The sequence below is a fragment of the Drosophila willistoni genome, chromosome 3R (genome assembly GCF_018902025.1).
Source record: "Drosophila willistoni isolate 14030-0811.24 chromosome 3R, UCI_dwil_1.1, whole genome shotgun sequence".
Taxonomy (NCBI): Eukaryota; Metazoa; Arthropoda; class Insecta; order Diptera; family Drosophilidae; genus Drosophila; species Drosophila willistoni.
This window is the reverse complement of record NC_061086.1, coordinates 32193606-32210968: the sequence shown is the minus strand read 5'-3', so window position 1 is coordinate 32210968 and position 17363 is coordinate 32193606. Positions and strand designations below refer to the sequence as shown.

At 39.5% G+C, this 17363-nt stretch overlaps 6 protein-coding genes and 1 pseudogene across 8 annotated transcripts; 2 read left to right on the top strand and 5 right to left on the bottom strand.

The window, feature by feature from the left end:
• Positions 1–18: 18 nt before the first annotated feature.
• Positions 19–1806, top strand: LOC6649661. Of its 2 annotated transcripts, none has more exons than XM_002072212.4 (5): positions 19–291; positions 347–583; positions 638–778; positions 837–995; positions 1055–1806. In XM_002072212.4, the coding sequence occupies exons 1-5, from the start codon at positions 70–72 to the stop codon at positions 1634–1636; spliced, it is 1341 nt and encodes a 446-aa protein (XP_002072248.2). In that variant the 5' UTR covers positions 19–69; the 3' UTR covers positions 1637–1806. The 2 variants fall into 2 exon arrangements, with proteins under 2 accessions (XP_002072248.2, XP_046865223.1); XM_047009267.1 differs by having other exon boundaries at positions 273–291; positions 363–583.
• Positions 1706–2817, bottom strand: LOC6649660. Its single transcript, XM_002072211.4, has 3 exons — positions 2376–2817; positions 2269–2308; positions 1706–2211 (listed from the first exon to the last, which is right to left on the bottom strand). Exons 1-3 carry the CDS (start codon positions 2531–2533, stop codon positions 1822–1824), a joined length of 588 nt encoding a protein of 195 aa, XP_002072247.1. The 5' UTR covers positions 2534–2817; the 3' UTR covers positions 1706–1821.
• Positions 2818–2887: 70 nt separating this feature from the next.
• LOC6649659 lies at positions 2888–3871 on the top strand. Its single transcript, XM_023179646.2, has 5 exons — positions 2888–3096; positions 3174–3237; positions 3292–3399; positions 3455–3613; positions 3668–3871. Exons 1-5 carry the CDS (start codon positions 2957–2959, stop codon positions 3869–3871), a joined length of 675 nt encoding a protein of 224 aa, XP_023035414.1. The 5' UTR covers positions 2888–2956.
• A 582-nt stretch (positions 3872–4453) lies between these two features.
• LOC26529532 (BTB/POZ domain-containing protein 9) lies at positions 4454–6335 on the bottom strand. Its single transcript, XM_015177112.3, has one exon. It carries the CDS (start codon positions 6211–6213, stop codon positions 4543–4545), a length of 1671 nt encoding a protein of 556 aa, XP_015032598.1. The 5' UTR covers positions 6214–6335; the 3' UTR covers positions 4454–4542.
• A 170-nt stretch (positions 6336–6505) lies between these two features.
• On the bottom strand, positions 6506–8229 carry LOC6649658 (annotated as a pseudogene).
• A 382-nt stretch (positions 8230–8611) lies between these two features.
• LOC6649657 (BTB/POZ domain-containing protein 9) lies at positions 8612–10524 on the bottom strand. Its single transcript, XM_002072208.3, has one exon. The coding sequence runs from the start codon at positions 10449–10451 to the stop codon at positions 8745–8747; it is 1707 nt and encodes a 568-aa protein (XP_002072244.2). The 5' UTR covers positions 10452–10524; the 3' UTR covers positions 8612–8744.
• Positions 10525–11161: 637 nt separating this feature from the next.
• LOC6649656 (phosphatidylinositide phosphatase SAC2) lies at positions 11162–17353 on the bottom strand. Of its 2 annotated transcripts, XM_002072207.4 has the most exons (11): positions 17142–17353; positions 15719–15947; positions 15120–15659; positions 14687–15052; positions 14286–14613; positions 14155–14225; positions 13569–13784; positions 13126–13362; positions 11975–13063; positions 11408–11549; positions 11162–11341 (listed from the first exon to the last, which is right to left on the bottom strand). In XM_002072207.4, exons 1-11 carry the CDS (start codon positions 17236–17238, stop codon positions 11213–11215), a joined length of 3444 nt encoding a protein of 1147 aa, XP_002072243.1. In that variant the 5' UTR covers positions 17239–17353; the 3' UTR covers positions 11162–11212. The 2 variants fall into 2 exon arrangements, with proteins under 2 accessions (XP_002072243.1, XP_015032563.1); XM_015177077.3 differs by lacking the exon at positions 13569–13784 and having other exon boundaries at positions 17142–17352.
• Positions 17354–17363: the final 10 nt, after the last annotated feature.

Below are 17363 nucleotides of genomic sequence, written 5' to 3'. Positions count from 1 at the left end.
CTAGACATTAAACAACTGTGGAACAGCTGATTGGCCGACTTATAAATAGTCTTTAAATCATTTTTCATCATGACGCGCGAATCCTCTGAAAACGAACGTCTATTTGAACACTTGTCTGATTTGGTACAGCTCTGTATGCTGCCCGACCTGAAGGAGGATCTGGATTGCGTTCAATTGCAGCCATCGCATTTTGATTCTCATCATAATGTTTTGAACCAAGAACTTCCCAAACTCTACGATCTTGTTCAGAGTTTTCTACATAAAGATGATAAAGATAGTCGACATCAAGAAGTATAATTTCATCTTTTTATAATAAATATAAAGACTTAATATTACAATGTTGTAGCTTCGGGCCCAATTAGTGTTGCTGCTCTGTGAGTTGACGGCAAGCCCAACAGTTTACCAATTTAAACTGGGACCTGAATCTTTGATACAAAATGCACTTGAATTGCTTGAAAGGGTGACTACATCGTGTCAGGGGCCCGTGGATGCGCATATTTTCAAATACTATGAGGAGAAGCTACACAAGAAAAGCTGGAAGCGACACATTGGAGCGGTCCATGGATTTGCTGAGTACCTACAGGTTAATAGAATGGGAAAGAATTCAAAATTTTTTTCATAATCAAACAATTTATAGTTACGCTATGCTGGAGATATCAAAATGTCTGCACAGATGCTAGCCTTCAGTCTATCTGTGGGTCTCAATGTGCGCGAATGCTATGATGCGGTTTATAAGCAATTGGGAGCCCGAATATTTTCGCTAATGCTGAAACAAAGTGTATGTTTTTTTCTTCCTATTTTTGATTAGAAATAATGGATATTCTTTTCTCTAATAGAACCCCAAGGATATTCAAGAAATGAATGTGCACAGCGTTATCTACGATCAAGTATTCAAAGATGCCTACAACACGACTGAATCCGTTGAGGCCACAACTGCCACTTGGACATGCCTTTATTTATGCTTAGATCACTATACAGACATGGATCGCTTTGCAGTGAGCTACCATAATTTATTAATTTACCATGAGTGTTAATCTCCCTTTCATTTTTCTAGTGGAACCAGTGCGATGATATGCTGGACCGTCTAATACATAATGTGAGCATCTCATCCCACGTAACAAACTCAATTTGTTTGTTACGGTTTATTACCAAGTTGGGCTACTACTTTACAATAAACCGTAATGAAATTGATTCCCTTTTGGCCATGGATCTAACACAACCAGATAAGATGCTATTCTGCCGCGAAGCTTGCAATTCTCTGAATGCTTGCACCAGCTTCCGTTGGTCAAAGAGAATCCTGCAAATGCTTGTTTTGGAGTCGGATAAACTGCTGCAAAGTGTTGATGCATGCACCAAGTTATTGAATGAGATGTTGCGTTGTTACTTGGTGTGCATTCTGCCCATACCATTGCAAGCTCTACACCATCACTTGCCAGAGTTCTACACTAAATTTGTGGCCATTCTTCTGGAGTGCTTGGTAGTCCACGAAAGAAACATATCTGTGGCTCAGCCAGTGCTGCAATTTATAGAAATTTTGCAATTTCAATTAGATTCATCTGCTTCCCAAAAATTACCTACCGACTTGCAGGAATATACGAATGCCCTGCAAAGTCTAAAGCTTTTGATGGCCCAATAGATCACTATTTTACTTTAATTTTGGTCTGTAATTGACGTTACCTTGCAAGTAAAGTTGAGAAAAAGTTCATTTCTAGTTGTAAAATAGTAGGTTTGTTGTTTATCGTAATATAACATTTAATTGTAGTCTATTGTAAGATCCGTTAATTAAAATATAAAATAAGTAATTAAGTGTTACTAAGTGTCCTATTCGCACTCGGCCTTTAACTGGATTATTTCTAGTTGCGTCTTCTTGGCCTCAAGCATGGTAAGCGTACGCCTCAGATCGGAGATTTCGTGAAGCTTATCAAAATATGCAGCCTTGGCCTCCAGATATTCGGTTTCCGCCTTAATGAGATCCTTTTGCAAACGGTTGGCATCCGTTTGACTGGATCCGCTTGCTAGAGGATGATCAATATCACTTACATACACCTCCGTATCGTCGTCTTCAAGCAATTTGTCTATGATATTGGTAGTCGAAGAGTCCGAGGGTGCGGCTTCTGGTATATGTTCGCTTTCGACCTCTTCATCAATCTTTAACTCATCGTCCAAGCAATGTGAACCTTCAGTTAGGCTTAGTACACCGCCCTCTTTAAACTGAAATTATGAATTGTATTTTGTATTTGTACACACAAATAACGAAATGTTGCCTACCTCCTCCGTCAAATCCATTTTATGTTCAGTGCATGATTTTCTAAAATTTGAAATATTATACAAAAATCACTTTTAGAACAAATCAGCTTTTTAACTTCCATTCCTACCTGTGTATAACGAGACGTCCTATACTTGTGTTGGCCTGATTCTTTTTACAGTATATGCAGAAAGCCCTGTATTTCTTTTTATCATTGGATGGGAGGAAACCCAAACGCTTCCACGTCACCGCCTTAAAACTTCTAGGCGTGCGGTTATGGCTTTTCATTTTATAATTTAAATTTTGTGTAAATCTTGATTCCTTAACAATAACAATGCTATTAGAGATGGTTATTAACGTACAAGTGGCATCACGAGTTGACTACGAGGTGACTACGAGTCACGAATAAGCGGATATTAATATATATATGCATTTGTTAATGATACACAAACAATAGTAGAGTACAAAAAATTAAAATCTTTTAATTTCAATTTAACAAACTTTAAAGCGTGTTTAATTTTGTGGTTCAAAAGCTGCACAAGCAAGTTGTTGTGTAGCGTTCACTATTATTGGTAACTACCCATCTTTAGGTGTGACCGTACAGCTAGTATTTATTCGATTTGGTATTTTTTTATTCTATCTACATCTACGCATGTAACCAATTTAATTTTGTTTTACTTTTGGAAATTACTTTTTATTGTTTGTCAAAATATGCCTCGCAAGAAGTCAGAACAATTTTACAAAGAACACGGTTTCTTACCCAGGTGTATTAACGGCAAATATTCGGCAATTTGCAAGGGCTGCGACAAGGAACTATTTAACACAGCATTGTCAAGACTCCTAATGCACAAGTAATAATACATACATATGTTTATTGACATTGCCGAGATATGTACATTTTATTTAAATTTCGTTCGAATTTCTACAGACAAAACTGTGACAAGAAAAGAACCGGCTTTGAAGTGTCTGTGGCTATAGATTCCATTGCAAAGGTAAGAGTTCTCCTTTTTTTTGTTGAATTTGTGATTTATAATTTATTATAAAAGGATCCGGCGGAGACAGTTAAACTTGAAGGCATAGGTAGCGACGACGAAGAAATGTCCATTGAAGTGCTTGAGTATAATGAAAACGACTATTTCGAAGATGGAGCTAAGGTAATATTGGCAGCCTCTATTTTGCAATTCGGTACATATTCCTTCTTTTCTATAGACCCCCGAAGAAGTCGAGGTATATGAACAAGAAGAACAAGACGCGGATACCCAACGTAAGAGAGACGCGCCAAGCCAGACAGCGGGCTGCCAAGTTCATGATGAGAATAAAATAGACTTGGAAACAGAATGCTCAAAATACTTTGACATTGTTAACGAAGTGAGAATGCATTTAATAATTTCAATCATTTTCTAACAAGTTTTCTTTTTACAGAACTTTGATGTAAGAACTGTACCAAAATCCGGGTCATTAGCTGCTTTAAAAGCAGACAAAGTCCGGGCGCAAATTAGACAATTTCAAAGTAAGACACAGTTTTTAAAAACCGAAACTGACAACTTAAAACTGGAACGCACCTTGGCGTTATTAAAGATTCAAAAACTACGCCTAGAGATAGACTCATTAAGGGCTTACAGCTGATTGTGAGATGTAATATTTTTTTTTTAATTACTCCATATGTATAATAAAACTAGTGTAATTTTTTTAAGCTACGCAGTTTACGTCCTAATATGGTTTTCTGTTTGCGGTAGAAAGAGGCTCGTTCTTGAAAATATTCAATGTATTTTCTTAACCTTTTTTCTTCGCTGCTCTGACTAATTACAGTGTCCATTTTGGAATCATAGTCCTTTGTAAGATGCTTAACAGTATTCAGTTCCAGGTATTCCTCAACGTGCTGCAAACAAAAATTCGAAAAATATGGTTAACTAGCAATTGTTTTAGATACAAGTTCCATACAGTCTCGCTATAGGGATCCATTAAAGAGAACTTAAATTTATATATTTTTTATACACTTTTTCGACACGGTCTGCATTTATGCAATTTATTAAAGTGACTGTTCACAGTGACTCACAGTGAACTACCAAACTCTAAAACAGCTGATAGAACAACTGTAATTGGTCAGCAACGGTTTTGAATTTGAATAAGCTATTAATTTTTAAAATTTAAGTGTATGCTAAAAAAAATATAATATTGTGAAATGTAGATCGTAAATAAAACTAATAGTTGATAATAAATCTTCATTATTTTATAACAATTAATTTGCTATACATAATTAATAAAATCTGTTTAGATTATAATTATTATTTTAACTTTTATTTGAGACCAGCTTGGCTTGGGCACTCCATATGCAAACAGCAGAAATCTTCAACACGCTGGATAAAATAACCCGCTGTACCCACTATTCGTATGTAGACAACGGGACGGGGAGTAAAATGCAAATCCTGCCAGGAACTGGCTTCGTCATTTCGTTTGTCCACCACCATCTCCCAATCTTTGTAATTTGTCGAGGTCTCAATATAGAAGCTGTACCGTCGTTCAGGTCCTCCAAACAAAAGTAAACAGATGGAACCCACATGAAAGGGTTGCCTTAGACGGACGACAATTCCTTCGGTGCCAAACATATGAGAATCATAATCTTTAAAATTTCCGTTTAAGAGATTACTAGACCTTAAATTGCCGTCTTTCATGACACAAGCATGCATTGGAATCGTAGCTACGTTATCCACAGGTGATACAAACTGGTCAATAAGCCTTGGTACACAGCTCGTATGCATGGCCTTCAAACTGACTACATAAAACTCGGAATCGGCAGCATTATGTGTACCCACTATTCGTATGAAACGAACTGGACGTGCATCAAAATATAAATATTGCCAAGACCTACAGTGGTGCTGACTATAGTCGACGACGCGTTCCCAATTGATATCATCGACGGACACCTCGATGAAATAGGAGTATTCTTGAATGCCCTTATCCCACAGCATCAGACGGATGTGATTGATTTTGTACATGGCGCCTAGTTCTACTACAATCCCACAATCATTATTTTCCGACATAGTGTGGGATGTGTAACATGAAGTCCCATAAATTGTGTTCACTGTGGTATCAAGTAAAAAGCAACCATTATTACCCTTAGTGCATTGTGCGAAATATTTAGCAGATGCCACATTCTTGTCTAATACTAAACGCGATCGATGGGGCAACTTCTTTGTAAATATTTCTGCGATGGCATCAAGTATTTTATTCGCGCCGAGAATTTCCAAGGGTCGCACCACTTCCACCAAATTTTGAATGCCCATCAAGGGAAGCCGTACAACATCCCACAGCGTTTCTGTAACTAGAGTTGGATTACAACGACTCCACTTTAGGACACCCTGAAATATTTCTTCTTCTGTGGCATAGAAGCTGTCTCTATGCAGAACCACCTCCAAAGATTCCCGGGATAGTAAGCTCAATGATTTTTCCTGTAGAAGATCGGACGCATTGTCATCCATAAACGATAGACAAGCTTCAGTCAAGTCTTCTAGATTATTCAAACGGGCAGCATCCAAAACTACGCAAACATTTTTCAATGTCAAGGATTGTGTTAAGTACTTGGAAATGGCCAGCTGAAGATCGTGAAATCCGTATTGATCTGCAGTGCCCAGCATGTCGAAAACTACATCCTCCTTCATTGTGGTCAGCAACAAGTTACCCGTGTATATATACTCCAGCAGCAGCTTGAAGAGATCTAGTCGCACATCCAATTGTATTTGACGTTGTGTCGACTCCGACATTCCTCCATAAAGCAAGGCCCGGAAATATTCACTGCGTACTGCCAGAACAACGCGATGTGCCGGCAACTTCTGCTCCTCGACCAGGAATTCGACATCCGCGTAGGATTCACTGAGGCAAAGGCTGGCCATGTCTGCCAATAGACGGCCAGTTAGGTCAACTTTTCCCATCGACTTCGCTTCCAAATCTTTGTCGCTTTTATTGGCCATGTTTTATTAATGCAGTTCTCTTTCAATTTATTTGGGATTTCTAAATCTCGCACACTAAATAATCTGCAACAGAACAGCTGTAAGACAGCTGATATTCGGAAGTAACGATCCAAACATTCTAAACTATCAGCATGCAGACGTCTGAAAAGAATCAGAGACGGATTAGTGATTCCACCCCGTTTTCCTGATTTCCTTTGACAATATTTGCTTATTGTCCTGTTAGGATAGGTCGCAAATACAAATACATACATAAATATAAAAAAAACATACGTATGTAAAAGCTTTTATATTTTAAAAATAGTCTTAATCGTAATAATAAAATATGTTATGTAAGACATATGCTTCTCCTTTAATCTGCTTCATCCTCCTTGATTATTGGAGTTTGGCTGGGGCATTCAAAATGAACGCAAGCTAACGCTTCCACATCCGAAGCATATGTGCCCACTATGCGTATATAGACAACAGTACGAGGAGTGAAATGAAAGTTTTGCCAGGATCTTACTTCCTCATTTCGTTTGTCCACAGCCATCTCCCAGTCTTTACAATTTGTTGACGTCTCAACATAGAATTTGTAAGTAACATTGTTGTGATGCTTCATCGTAATCTAAGAAATTTCCATCTATGAGAGTATTGCAAGTTATTTTGCAATCTTTCATAACACAAGCATGCATTGGAATCGTAGCCACATTATCCACAGGTGACACAAAATGTCCAATAAGCTTTGGTACATCGATCGCATGCATTGCTTCCAAACTGACAAAACGATAATTCTCAACCGTATTGCTATAGGTTCCCACAATTTTAATGAAACGAACAGGTCGTGCAGCAAAATATAAGTATTGCCAAGACCTACAATGGTACTGGCTATAGTCGATGACACGTTCCCAATTGAGCTTATCGGCAGAGACCTCGATGAAATAGGAGTATGCATGATGGTCCTTATCCCACAGCAAAAGGCGGATGTGATTAATGTTGTACATGGCGCCTAGTTCAACTACAATCGCATTATCCTTCCCTTCCGAGATGGTGTGATACGTGTAACCCGTGTCCTCAGTATAGTTAATCACATCGCCATTAAGCAAGTTGGAACAGTCAACACCCTCAGTGCATCTTGCAGAATATTCAGCAGTAGCCACATTCTTCTCTAATATTAAATGCGAACGATATGGCAAGATTTTTGAACGCGTTTGGGAGATTGCATCAAGTAGTTTATTGAGATCCAGAATTTCCAAGGGACGCACGACTTCCAGCAAATCGTTAATCCCAATCAATGGCAGTCGCACAGCATCCCATAGCGATTCAATGTCTACAGCATTATTAGAACGACTCCACTTTAAGACACCCTGAAATATTTCTCCTTCTGGGGCGTAAAAGGTGTCTCTCTGCAGAACCATCTCCAAAGATTCCTGGGATAGTAAGTTGAATGATTCCTCCTGTAGAAGATCGGACGCATTGCCGTCCATAAACGATAGACAAGCTTCAGTCAAGTCTTTTAGGTTGTACAAAAGGGCAGCATCCAAAACTACGCAAACATTTTTCAATGTCAAGGATTGTGTTAAGTACTTGGAAATGGCCAGCTGAAGATCGTGAAATCCGTAATGATCTGCAGTGCCTAGCATGTTTATAACTACATCCTCCTTCATTGTGGTCAGCAACAAGTTACCCGTGTATATATACTCCAGCAGCAGCTTGAAGAGATCTAGACGCACATCCAATTGTATTTGACGTTGTGTCGACTCCGACATTCCTCCATAAAGCAAGGCCCGGAAATATTCACTGCGTACTGCCAGAACAACACGATGCGCCGGCAATTTCTGCTGCTCGACCAGGAATTCGACATCCGCGTAGGATTCACTGAGGCAAAGGCTGGCCATGTCTGCCAATAGACGGTTAGTTAGGTCAACTTTGTCCATCGATTCCGCTTTCATGTTGTTCATCCTGTTGTTTATACTTGAAAGTTGCATTTATTCAGAATCGATATTCACGAGAACAGCTGATCAAAAGTAAAAATGAAAGCAATCATACATACATATGTACATACATACATACATATGTACTGGGCCGCAGAGAGAAAATCAGGGCCCGGGGGTTCGGGCCCCCTAAATTACCTACTTCCCTTCAAATAAATCCGCTATTTTCGACTGTGATGTATAGCGGGCCCTTCTGAAAACTGCTGGCCCGGAGTAAACCCACCCGTCACCCCACCCCCTCTCAGTGGCCCTGCATATGTACATACATATGTAGCTCAAACTCACTTGTGTTTTAAACAGATACATATGTATGAACATTAGTCGAAGGATTCGTGATATTTGCATTTGGGTCAGTTAATATTCAAAAAAATGTGACTTAAGAAGACTATTCGTCATCATACATACACACATACATACATATCTACATATTAAAGTTACAAATTGTTAGGTTTATTAGGTTAATCTTAAAATTATAATTCTTGAAACACCAAACTTAATTTAAAATTAATGTTCGGAAACAATTGGTCACTTTATCATTTGAAAGTCAAAAAGTTTATGCTTTTATTGTAAAGTAGAAACGACAGATTCCTGACTGGGGCACTCCAAATGCACTAAGCGAATCTCATCATTTGCCCTACTCCGTGTGCCCACTAAACGAATGTAGACCACAGGACGGGGAGTGAAGTAAAAATTTTGCCAGGATCGCACTTCCTTATTTCGTTTGTCCACTGCCATCATCCAGTCTACATAATTCGTCGAGGTCTCAATATAGAAGCTGTAATGCCGATTATCACGATCCCACAATAGTAAACGAATGGATCCCACATGATAGGGTTGCCTTAAACGGACTATAATTCCCACTTGGCGGGGACCCACTTGGTTAGAAATATATCCTGAACTTTCATCGTAATCCACACAATTTCCATTTATGAGAACATTAAAATCACTAACAAAATTGCTATAATTCCTGTAACTTTCTATTCTGACATGGGCATGCATTGAAACGGTTGCCACATTATTAACGGGTGCCACAACATGGTTAATAAGCTTTGGTACATCCCTTGCATGCATGGCCTCCAAACTGACCAGATGCAAATCCGTATGGTTATTATTATATGTTCCTACTGTTCGTATAAAGCGAACGGGACAAGCCTCAAAATATAAAAACTGCCAAGACCCACAATGGTATTCGCTGTAGTCAATGACACGTTTCCAATTCACTTTATCGGCAGAGATCTCGATGAAATAGGAGTATATCCTATGGTCCCTATCCCACAGCAATAGACGTATGTGATTGATGTTATATATGTCGCCTAGTTCAACTAAAATCCCGTCATCATTACTTCCTATGGTATGAGCCGTAAAGCCCGTGGTCCACTCATAGCTGGTTACATCTCCATTGAGCAAGTTAAACGAGTTCCAACCTGCAATGCATTGTGCAGAGTATTCAGCCGTTGCCACATTCTTATCGAATATCAGGTGCGATCGATATGGCAAGTTTCTTGAATTAATTTGTGCGATGGCATCATTTATTTTATTGCAATCCACAATTCCCATGGGGCGCACCAGTTCCATCAAATCGTCGATCCCCATTAACGAAAGACGAACTGCCTCCCAAAGCGATTCAGTATTTACAGCTTGATTACATCGGATCCACTTTAAGACGCCCTGGAATATTTCCCTCTCTGGGGCATAGAAGGTGTCTCTCAGCAGAACCATCTCCAAAGATTCCATCGAGAGTAATTTCAATGAGTCATGTTGTAAAAGATTCGATGCAATGCTATCCATAAATGAGAGACAAGCTTGGGTCAAGTCCTCTACGTTAGTTAAACGGGCTGCATTCAAAAGTACGGTAACATTTTCCATTGTCAGGGATTGCGATAAGTATTTGGAAATGGCCGACAACAGATCCTGGAATCCGTATTGATCTGCTATGCCCAGTACTTCGATAAGAACATCCTCCTTCAGTGTGGCGATCGACAAATTACCCGTATATATATACTCCATTAGCAGCTTGAAGAGATCTAGACGCACATCCAATTGTATTTGACGTTGTGTCGACTCCGACATTCCTCCATAAAGCAAGGCCCGGAAATATTCACTGCGTACTGCCAGAACAACGCGATGCGCCGGCAATTTCTGCCCTTCGACGACAAATTCCACATCCGCGTAGGATTCACTGAGGCAAAGACTGGCCAGGTCTGCCAAAAGACAGTGAGTCAGATCAATTTTGTCCATTGACTCAGTTTTTAAATTTTGATTGGCCATTACTTATATTAATATTGATTTATCTCTTTGTACTTTGGTTTTTTCAGCCGGCTTCTTTGTTAGGGCTGGAAATCTGAAGTGGAAATGATTCAGCGATCACGTAAAAATGAAAAAAGCCATGTAAAATCTATTTTTCTTGATTCTACGCGTTGACAAGATAAAGTAATAACTTGATAGTGAGTCAGTTTTCACTAGAAATGCATATGTATTGAAAAACAATAACTACATTCATATATTTGTAATTCTATTCTGGCACAATAAGACTGATCTTTGTCACTATAATTAGCGCTAAAGCAGCCGATAAACATTTGAAAAAAAAAAAACGGTTAAAATATTTGAATAAATGGCGCGGCAGGATTAAATAGCAAATTAATAGATAGATTTACTTCATGGTATATTATCGCTAAATATTTGCTGTATGTAATTACGTATATTGATCAATTGCCACAAAATACACTATATATATTTACATAAATACTAAAAATATTGCAGTACTAATTGTAAGAGCTCAATATATATACATATATTGGCCATTGCTTCGATGAACTTTCAACATGGATATACATACACATAAACGAAAGTTAGTGCCAACAACAATCTACAAAAACTTGGACATTTAAAACTCTATTTTTCCCTAACATTGCAATGGAAGTGCCTTTTTCATTTTTCTGCGTTTAACTTTTTAAAATAAGTACGTACATATGTATATAGCATATATATATATCACTGTAAGAACTATTTTAATCAATTTTTAATGCCACTTAAAGGGCTATCAATTTGGTTTTGCATTGCTCTGCAGTCCACAATTCTAGCAAATGATCACGTGAGTTTGGTCCGCGTTCTGGTGGAGAGTTCTCAGCCGATTGACTGGTGGGAGAGAGTACGCCAGTCTAAAAAAGTTAAGTAATTATAATGCCAGGTAGCTAAACGAAATGATGACTTAGTTTGCCACTTACCTTGGTGGCAATTTTGCGCGGATCTAGATTGAGCCCAATGTTCTTGGCCAGCTTAGAGAGTGGGCTGGTGAGATGTTTTAGCTTGTTAACCTCAGCGCTAGTCGGTTGACCTAGAGGCAGGCTCAGACCTTTCGTTGTGGAACTGAAAACGCGACAGGTAAATCATAAGATAAACACACCTTAGGAGCTTTTACTAACAGATTTCTATTTGAGCGTTTCCTGGCCCCGCACTAATATGCGGACCTTTTCAGGATCTGTGTGTATTTATTGGTATTGTTGTTTGTATAGAGCAGGCACAAATAGATTGATCTTTACAAATACATGCTAAAAACATCATAGGTAGAATATATACATACATAGCTAGAAATTATAAAGCATACTAGTACAAATAACACAGAAATGTAATAATACTTAAATGTAATTGAACATTTTGAGAGAAACACAAACTAACATATATATAGATATAGACTACAGGATATATAATTTGCTAATTGACAACTTAAAGAGGGCCAGAATATAAAATTATAAATTGAACTACAAAATTGGAATCAAGTGTAGAATACCGACCTGGATACCGAGTCGCCCTCTTCTGCCTCGATTGCTTCTTGAGCTTGAATACAAATCTGCGGATTGGGCGTAATCGGACGCACTGGTGGAGCATTCTCAAGCAGGCCTGTGGGCAGGCCAACGTGATCGGTTACAGAGGTGATCGAAATGGTTAGTACATCTTCGGATGTCTTGCACATGCTATCTTTTTGCTCCAGCTGTCGCATATCGTCTGATGAGCTTGGCGAATCATCTTTTTGTTTGCCCATCACAATGCCAACCGATGGCAGAAAGGCATTCTCATTGTAATTGGACTTGTCCATAACAATCTCCACATCGGAGTCAACATCTGGCTCGTAGAGGCTATTGTCCTGCTCGTCTGTATCGGTGCTGCTTGTGCTGTTCGATGCTCGCGGCTTGCCACCTAATGTAAAAATTGCTTTCTCAGCCTCCTGGCAAGGATCAATAGCATTGCCTTCCGATTGCCGCATTACTTGAGGATTAATGGTGGCAGCGAGATTCGCCGAATTTGTCTGCTGTTGATGCTGTGTCGATGGCTTCTTGAAGGTCTGACCCAATTTCGAGAATTGGCCTGCCACATTCGACAAAGCCTTGGAGCTTATTTGTACCAATTGAGATTCGGAAAGGTTGCGCGGCATGCCCTTGGGTACATCTAAAAGCGGAATCTTACTCTTACGTCGCTGAAGTACACCGCCCGTAATGTAACGCGTCTCCAGGTTTCCAGCATTCTCAAGGGCAATGCGAAACATTTCGACTATTGATGTTAGGGATTCGGTAAGCTCTTCTTGGGTCTTGATTACATATGCCATGTTATTAAAGAAACGCAAATTAGCCGATCGGAACATGTGGAAATAGCCATCTTGCCCATCGACGCTGTAATTCAGACGCAGGCATAGATGTGCTGGAGCAGAACCCTGGAAGATCTTCGTCTGCTGATGCATTCCCAATTCGATAGCTCGCACCTGCGCAAGTTGCACCTTCTCGAAGCGAACAATTTTGTCTAAATGCGAGTCGTATTCGGCCACAATGTAACAATCATCGGTGAGCAGCAGAATTGAGTCGACCTCGGTTTCATTTATGTCACCAGAACTACAGTAAGAGCAACAAAATTAGTTGGTAATGCTTTAAACCCTAGGGATTCTGGCTCTTACCTGGGGTCTGCATCGATAAGTCCCCAAGCACCAACTGGATACTGAGCTGAGCCAAGCAACAGGCGACGACAATCCTCCACGAGCATCTTGGCATGTTCGGCGTTTTCTGTGGCATCAGTTTCATCAGGTGCCGCTTGACCACCCAAAGCACTTAACGATTCTGAAGATACCTGATTGCCCAGCATCAGATCGATGGTGGCCTGCCGATAAGAATCCTTAAAACGAGCCAAATAGTAGCTGCAAAAAACAACAAAACCAGATTGTCACACAAATGTCCAATGATGGCGACACTTACATAAAAAAGCGATGTGCACATGAGCAATTAGAATGTGAATACCTTTTGCAAAGTGAAATAGAAAGAAAGTATAATAATTGGAGCAACTAATAAAGATTGACTTCTGACTTGACCATCGACTCCATCATCATCGCCCAATTGCCCGCACCTGGATGTAACAATTGATTCGAGCAATTGCAATTCGGGTCCGAGAACGCCCGCACTATAATAGCCACCGATAGGTGGACGCATCTCGGGTGTGATTAGCTTAACAAATGTGCCTAGGATGGCATCTTCTTGCAGCTCCGACTCCTGCTTCAGATTTCCCTGCATCAGATCGATAACGCACTGGCGAAACGAGTCCGCAAAGTTTTGTATCAAATAGCTACGAAGAAGTTTAGCATGGAATTAGCTATGGGATCAGTGCATAAGGTATATAATAATTGGTTAGAAAGTGGACGCTGTATACTTTGGCCATGGTTGGTGTGGTGAAGTGAAAAGAAAAACAACCACAATTAGAATTCGAATAACACTGGAGGTGGGAATAAGCATGCAGCATTAGTATACATATTTAGTGTAAGATCAGAATGATCTCAGATAGTTTGGGGCAATGGGAATGGAAATTCAAATAAAGTCAGTTTCAATTAATATTAGAGTCCAAATTTCATGTTCATTATGTTATAATGATGTGGTAAAAGGAGCGGCAAAGAATTATTAAGCAAATATAGGTAACTCAAAATGGAATCATTACGAACCGATTGGCCGAATTCATGCCATCCTTCATCATGCCGCTGATCTTACGCTCTCCAGTTCGTGTATAATCCCCCTGCGAATCACATGACATAATTATTATTGATGAACAAATGTTCACTGGCTATTGACCCACCTTGAGAGCATTTGTGCCCGCATACTGTCTGCTGATAATGTCGCCATTGTTTGCCCACAGCACCATAAATGGTGATTTAAGTGCTTCGGGTATGGGCGTATAGGGTGGCGAGAGACCCAACTTGACCAATTGCGATTCAAGCACAGCCTTACCAATTGCGGTTTGCACTACATTGGTTCGGTCCAAACAATCCATACAATTTACTCGGAATACTGATTTCTGATTGCAAATCATGCCGCGTTGATCGCGCCAATGAAAACCCATAGAACCTGCTTCGGGACCAATTGCATCGACCAGAGCAGAAACGTTTTCAAAACGCATTCCTCGACTGCAGAACAGAGAAAACTCAATAAGAATAACATATATACATATATGTATATAGGGATATAGAAAACGCCTACCAATAGTCGTGGAAATCAAATGTAACATAAATCATGAGATCATTATTGTATTTAATCACATGATCTGCATATGCATCTCCAATTAGCTTCTCTTTGCCACTCTGCTCTACCAGATTGATAATGCAGACGCGCCCGTAGATTTCCAGCTCTTTGGTAAAGTGCATCTCGAAAGCCTGCTGCGTTTCAGCCACGCCCCGATCTAGGCGTGGCGGTGGCCGATATTTATAGCCTGGCTGGCTCCAATAGATCGGTACGGAACCCCGCACTTGAGTAAATGATAACTGATGATGGCGAAATGTGAGTATTTGTTCAGTTTCCACATAATTGGCGCAATTTCCTCTCTCATCGACGCCACGTCGCTTGTAACTGTAATAAAAAAATTGTGATATGATAAGCTTATTTGACTTACAATCGGCATTTAACGAAAGCTTACCGTGTGCCTGCTCGATGACGCGATCGTCGTGACACCAAGGCCAATGTGAAGCACTCATTACCAATAACACATGGCTCGACTTGGACAAATCCTTGGATAATGGGCAAAATCCAGGTTTTATCCTGCATTGTGATCAGATCGCGTATCATATGCTTATTCCAAAAGAATCTTTCATCCTGCAACGGACCGTTCTCTGTACCAGCTTGATGGCGTTGTAAATTATTGGTTATATCGCAATCGAAACTGAAGTAGAAACTATCCGTCTCATGGAATATTTTGTGCAGCTCCTCCGTGATGCGACGCTCGATATGCCTGGGCTCTCTTATACCCACCGATGATTTCACTTGTTTTGTGGCCAAATTTGCAGCCTGCTGAGTGGTATTCTTAATTGTATTGCCAGCACTCTTCACAGCTCCCCAAGTTTTATTCATGCCCTCGAAAAGTTTAGTGCTTTTCGAGGAACTGCCCCCACCCGCGGCGCTGTTGTTAGATGCTGTGGCGGAGGGGGTGACATTGTGTGTAGGAGTCGATTGGTTGCTTCTATAAAATGTACACATAACTATAGAATCTCTTAAGTTACTTTCTATTCTGCTACTTACTTTGTGTGCTTAGTGCAATTGGATAGCTCTGCGTCGGGATCTTCAGCACTTAGTATGCAAATGGATTTGACTTTGTACACCAAATGCGGTGGATATAGCACACCCACAGCTTGGGCTTCTCGCACAACAATCAAATGTGGCTCATAGACATTTGGCAATGAAATTACGCCCACAATTCCATGCGTAACTCCAATACATTCGATGTCATCCACCGAACTAAGATCCCAGCCTGAAAATATAATAATAATTGGTCATCATTTTACTAGGCAATGGTAGTAATCATAATAATGATAATTGACATTTGATTGTGACTTTCTGTGGTAGGTGTACGCCCCCTCCAGAAGGCTCCAACAATGTGACCATGAATCTGCCTTAACACCCACCTACATTCAGCCACCTTGGTGTGCTAAAAACAGCAATGAGCATGAATGAGTGGCCCTTATGGCATCTCATCTTGTACAACCTTAGAGCAAGAATAGCCTTGAATGGGTTTAACTGTTGGTATGCAAGAAAATGATAACTATAAATCATGGGGCAAACTTTTGTACGATGAAGTTGGACAGGACAAAACAACTGAAAACAACTGTGACCTTGAATAAGGATTTATGTGTTTATTTTTTTTTGGAACTAAAGTAAACCCAGAGTCATGAGTCATGGCCAATAGGAGAAGGAGAACAAGGAGTAGGGGATGTCCCATAAAATGTAATCAAGCTACTGCAAACAATCCATACTATTTCAACAACAAGTTGACCTGCAGAGTTGCGTGTCCATAAGGATACTAATTGTAGTTGCTCTACAATAAACAAGCAATTGGCAGGATAAATTAAATTTTATTTATTGTACGACGAGGACGAGGTATTAGAAAACCAAGTTGATTGCAATTGAATACCCTTTTTGCTAGTTTGTATTATGTGTTTGAGAAGGTTAAAATATAAGGGTATACAATTCCCCCTAAAGGTAAGTCTATTGTTTTTGTTTTTGATACACAAACTATTAATAAGATTGAATATTGGATGAGATAAAACTTCTACATGAGTTTCAATAAATGCGCAATAAACTATTCTTTAAAATTTGCTTTTATACTATTTTAAAACTGAATGATTTCCTTTATAGACAGTTGGATTTTAAAAACTTTGAATTTGTTAATAATTAAATTACATTTTCTTTGTCTCATTATCGGTTAGCTATTATGTTTTATCTGAGACACAAAGACCAAACAGTTACTACTACCTTGACCTTGGGATAGAAACTAGAGCAATGTGCAATCCTTGCCCATCTGCCCCCACAGATCAGCACCCTTTGCAGCAAACATTTAAAATTAATTAAAAGATGAACAACCGTTTAATTAATGAATGTTTTTATAACAACCACAATGAACTTGGAGTGATTCATTCTTAAATTCTGAGATTCACTTAAATTTTACCTGCTTTGATTGTGAACTCGGAGGTTTTGCGATGCCACCAAAGGCTTTTATCCCGTTTTACAAAAATGTAATGAGAATCTGTTTGAAACACCTCCATTTTTCATTTAATTTTGTATATATACATGCTAATTAAATTGCGACATTAAAACACTTCCTAATCAACAAACTTTCTGGTTTAAAACATTTTGTGTTTCTTTTGTGACTTTTCAGTATGGTGGTGAG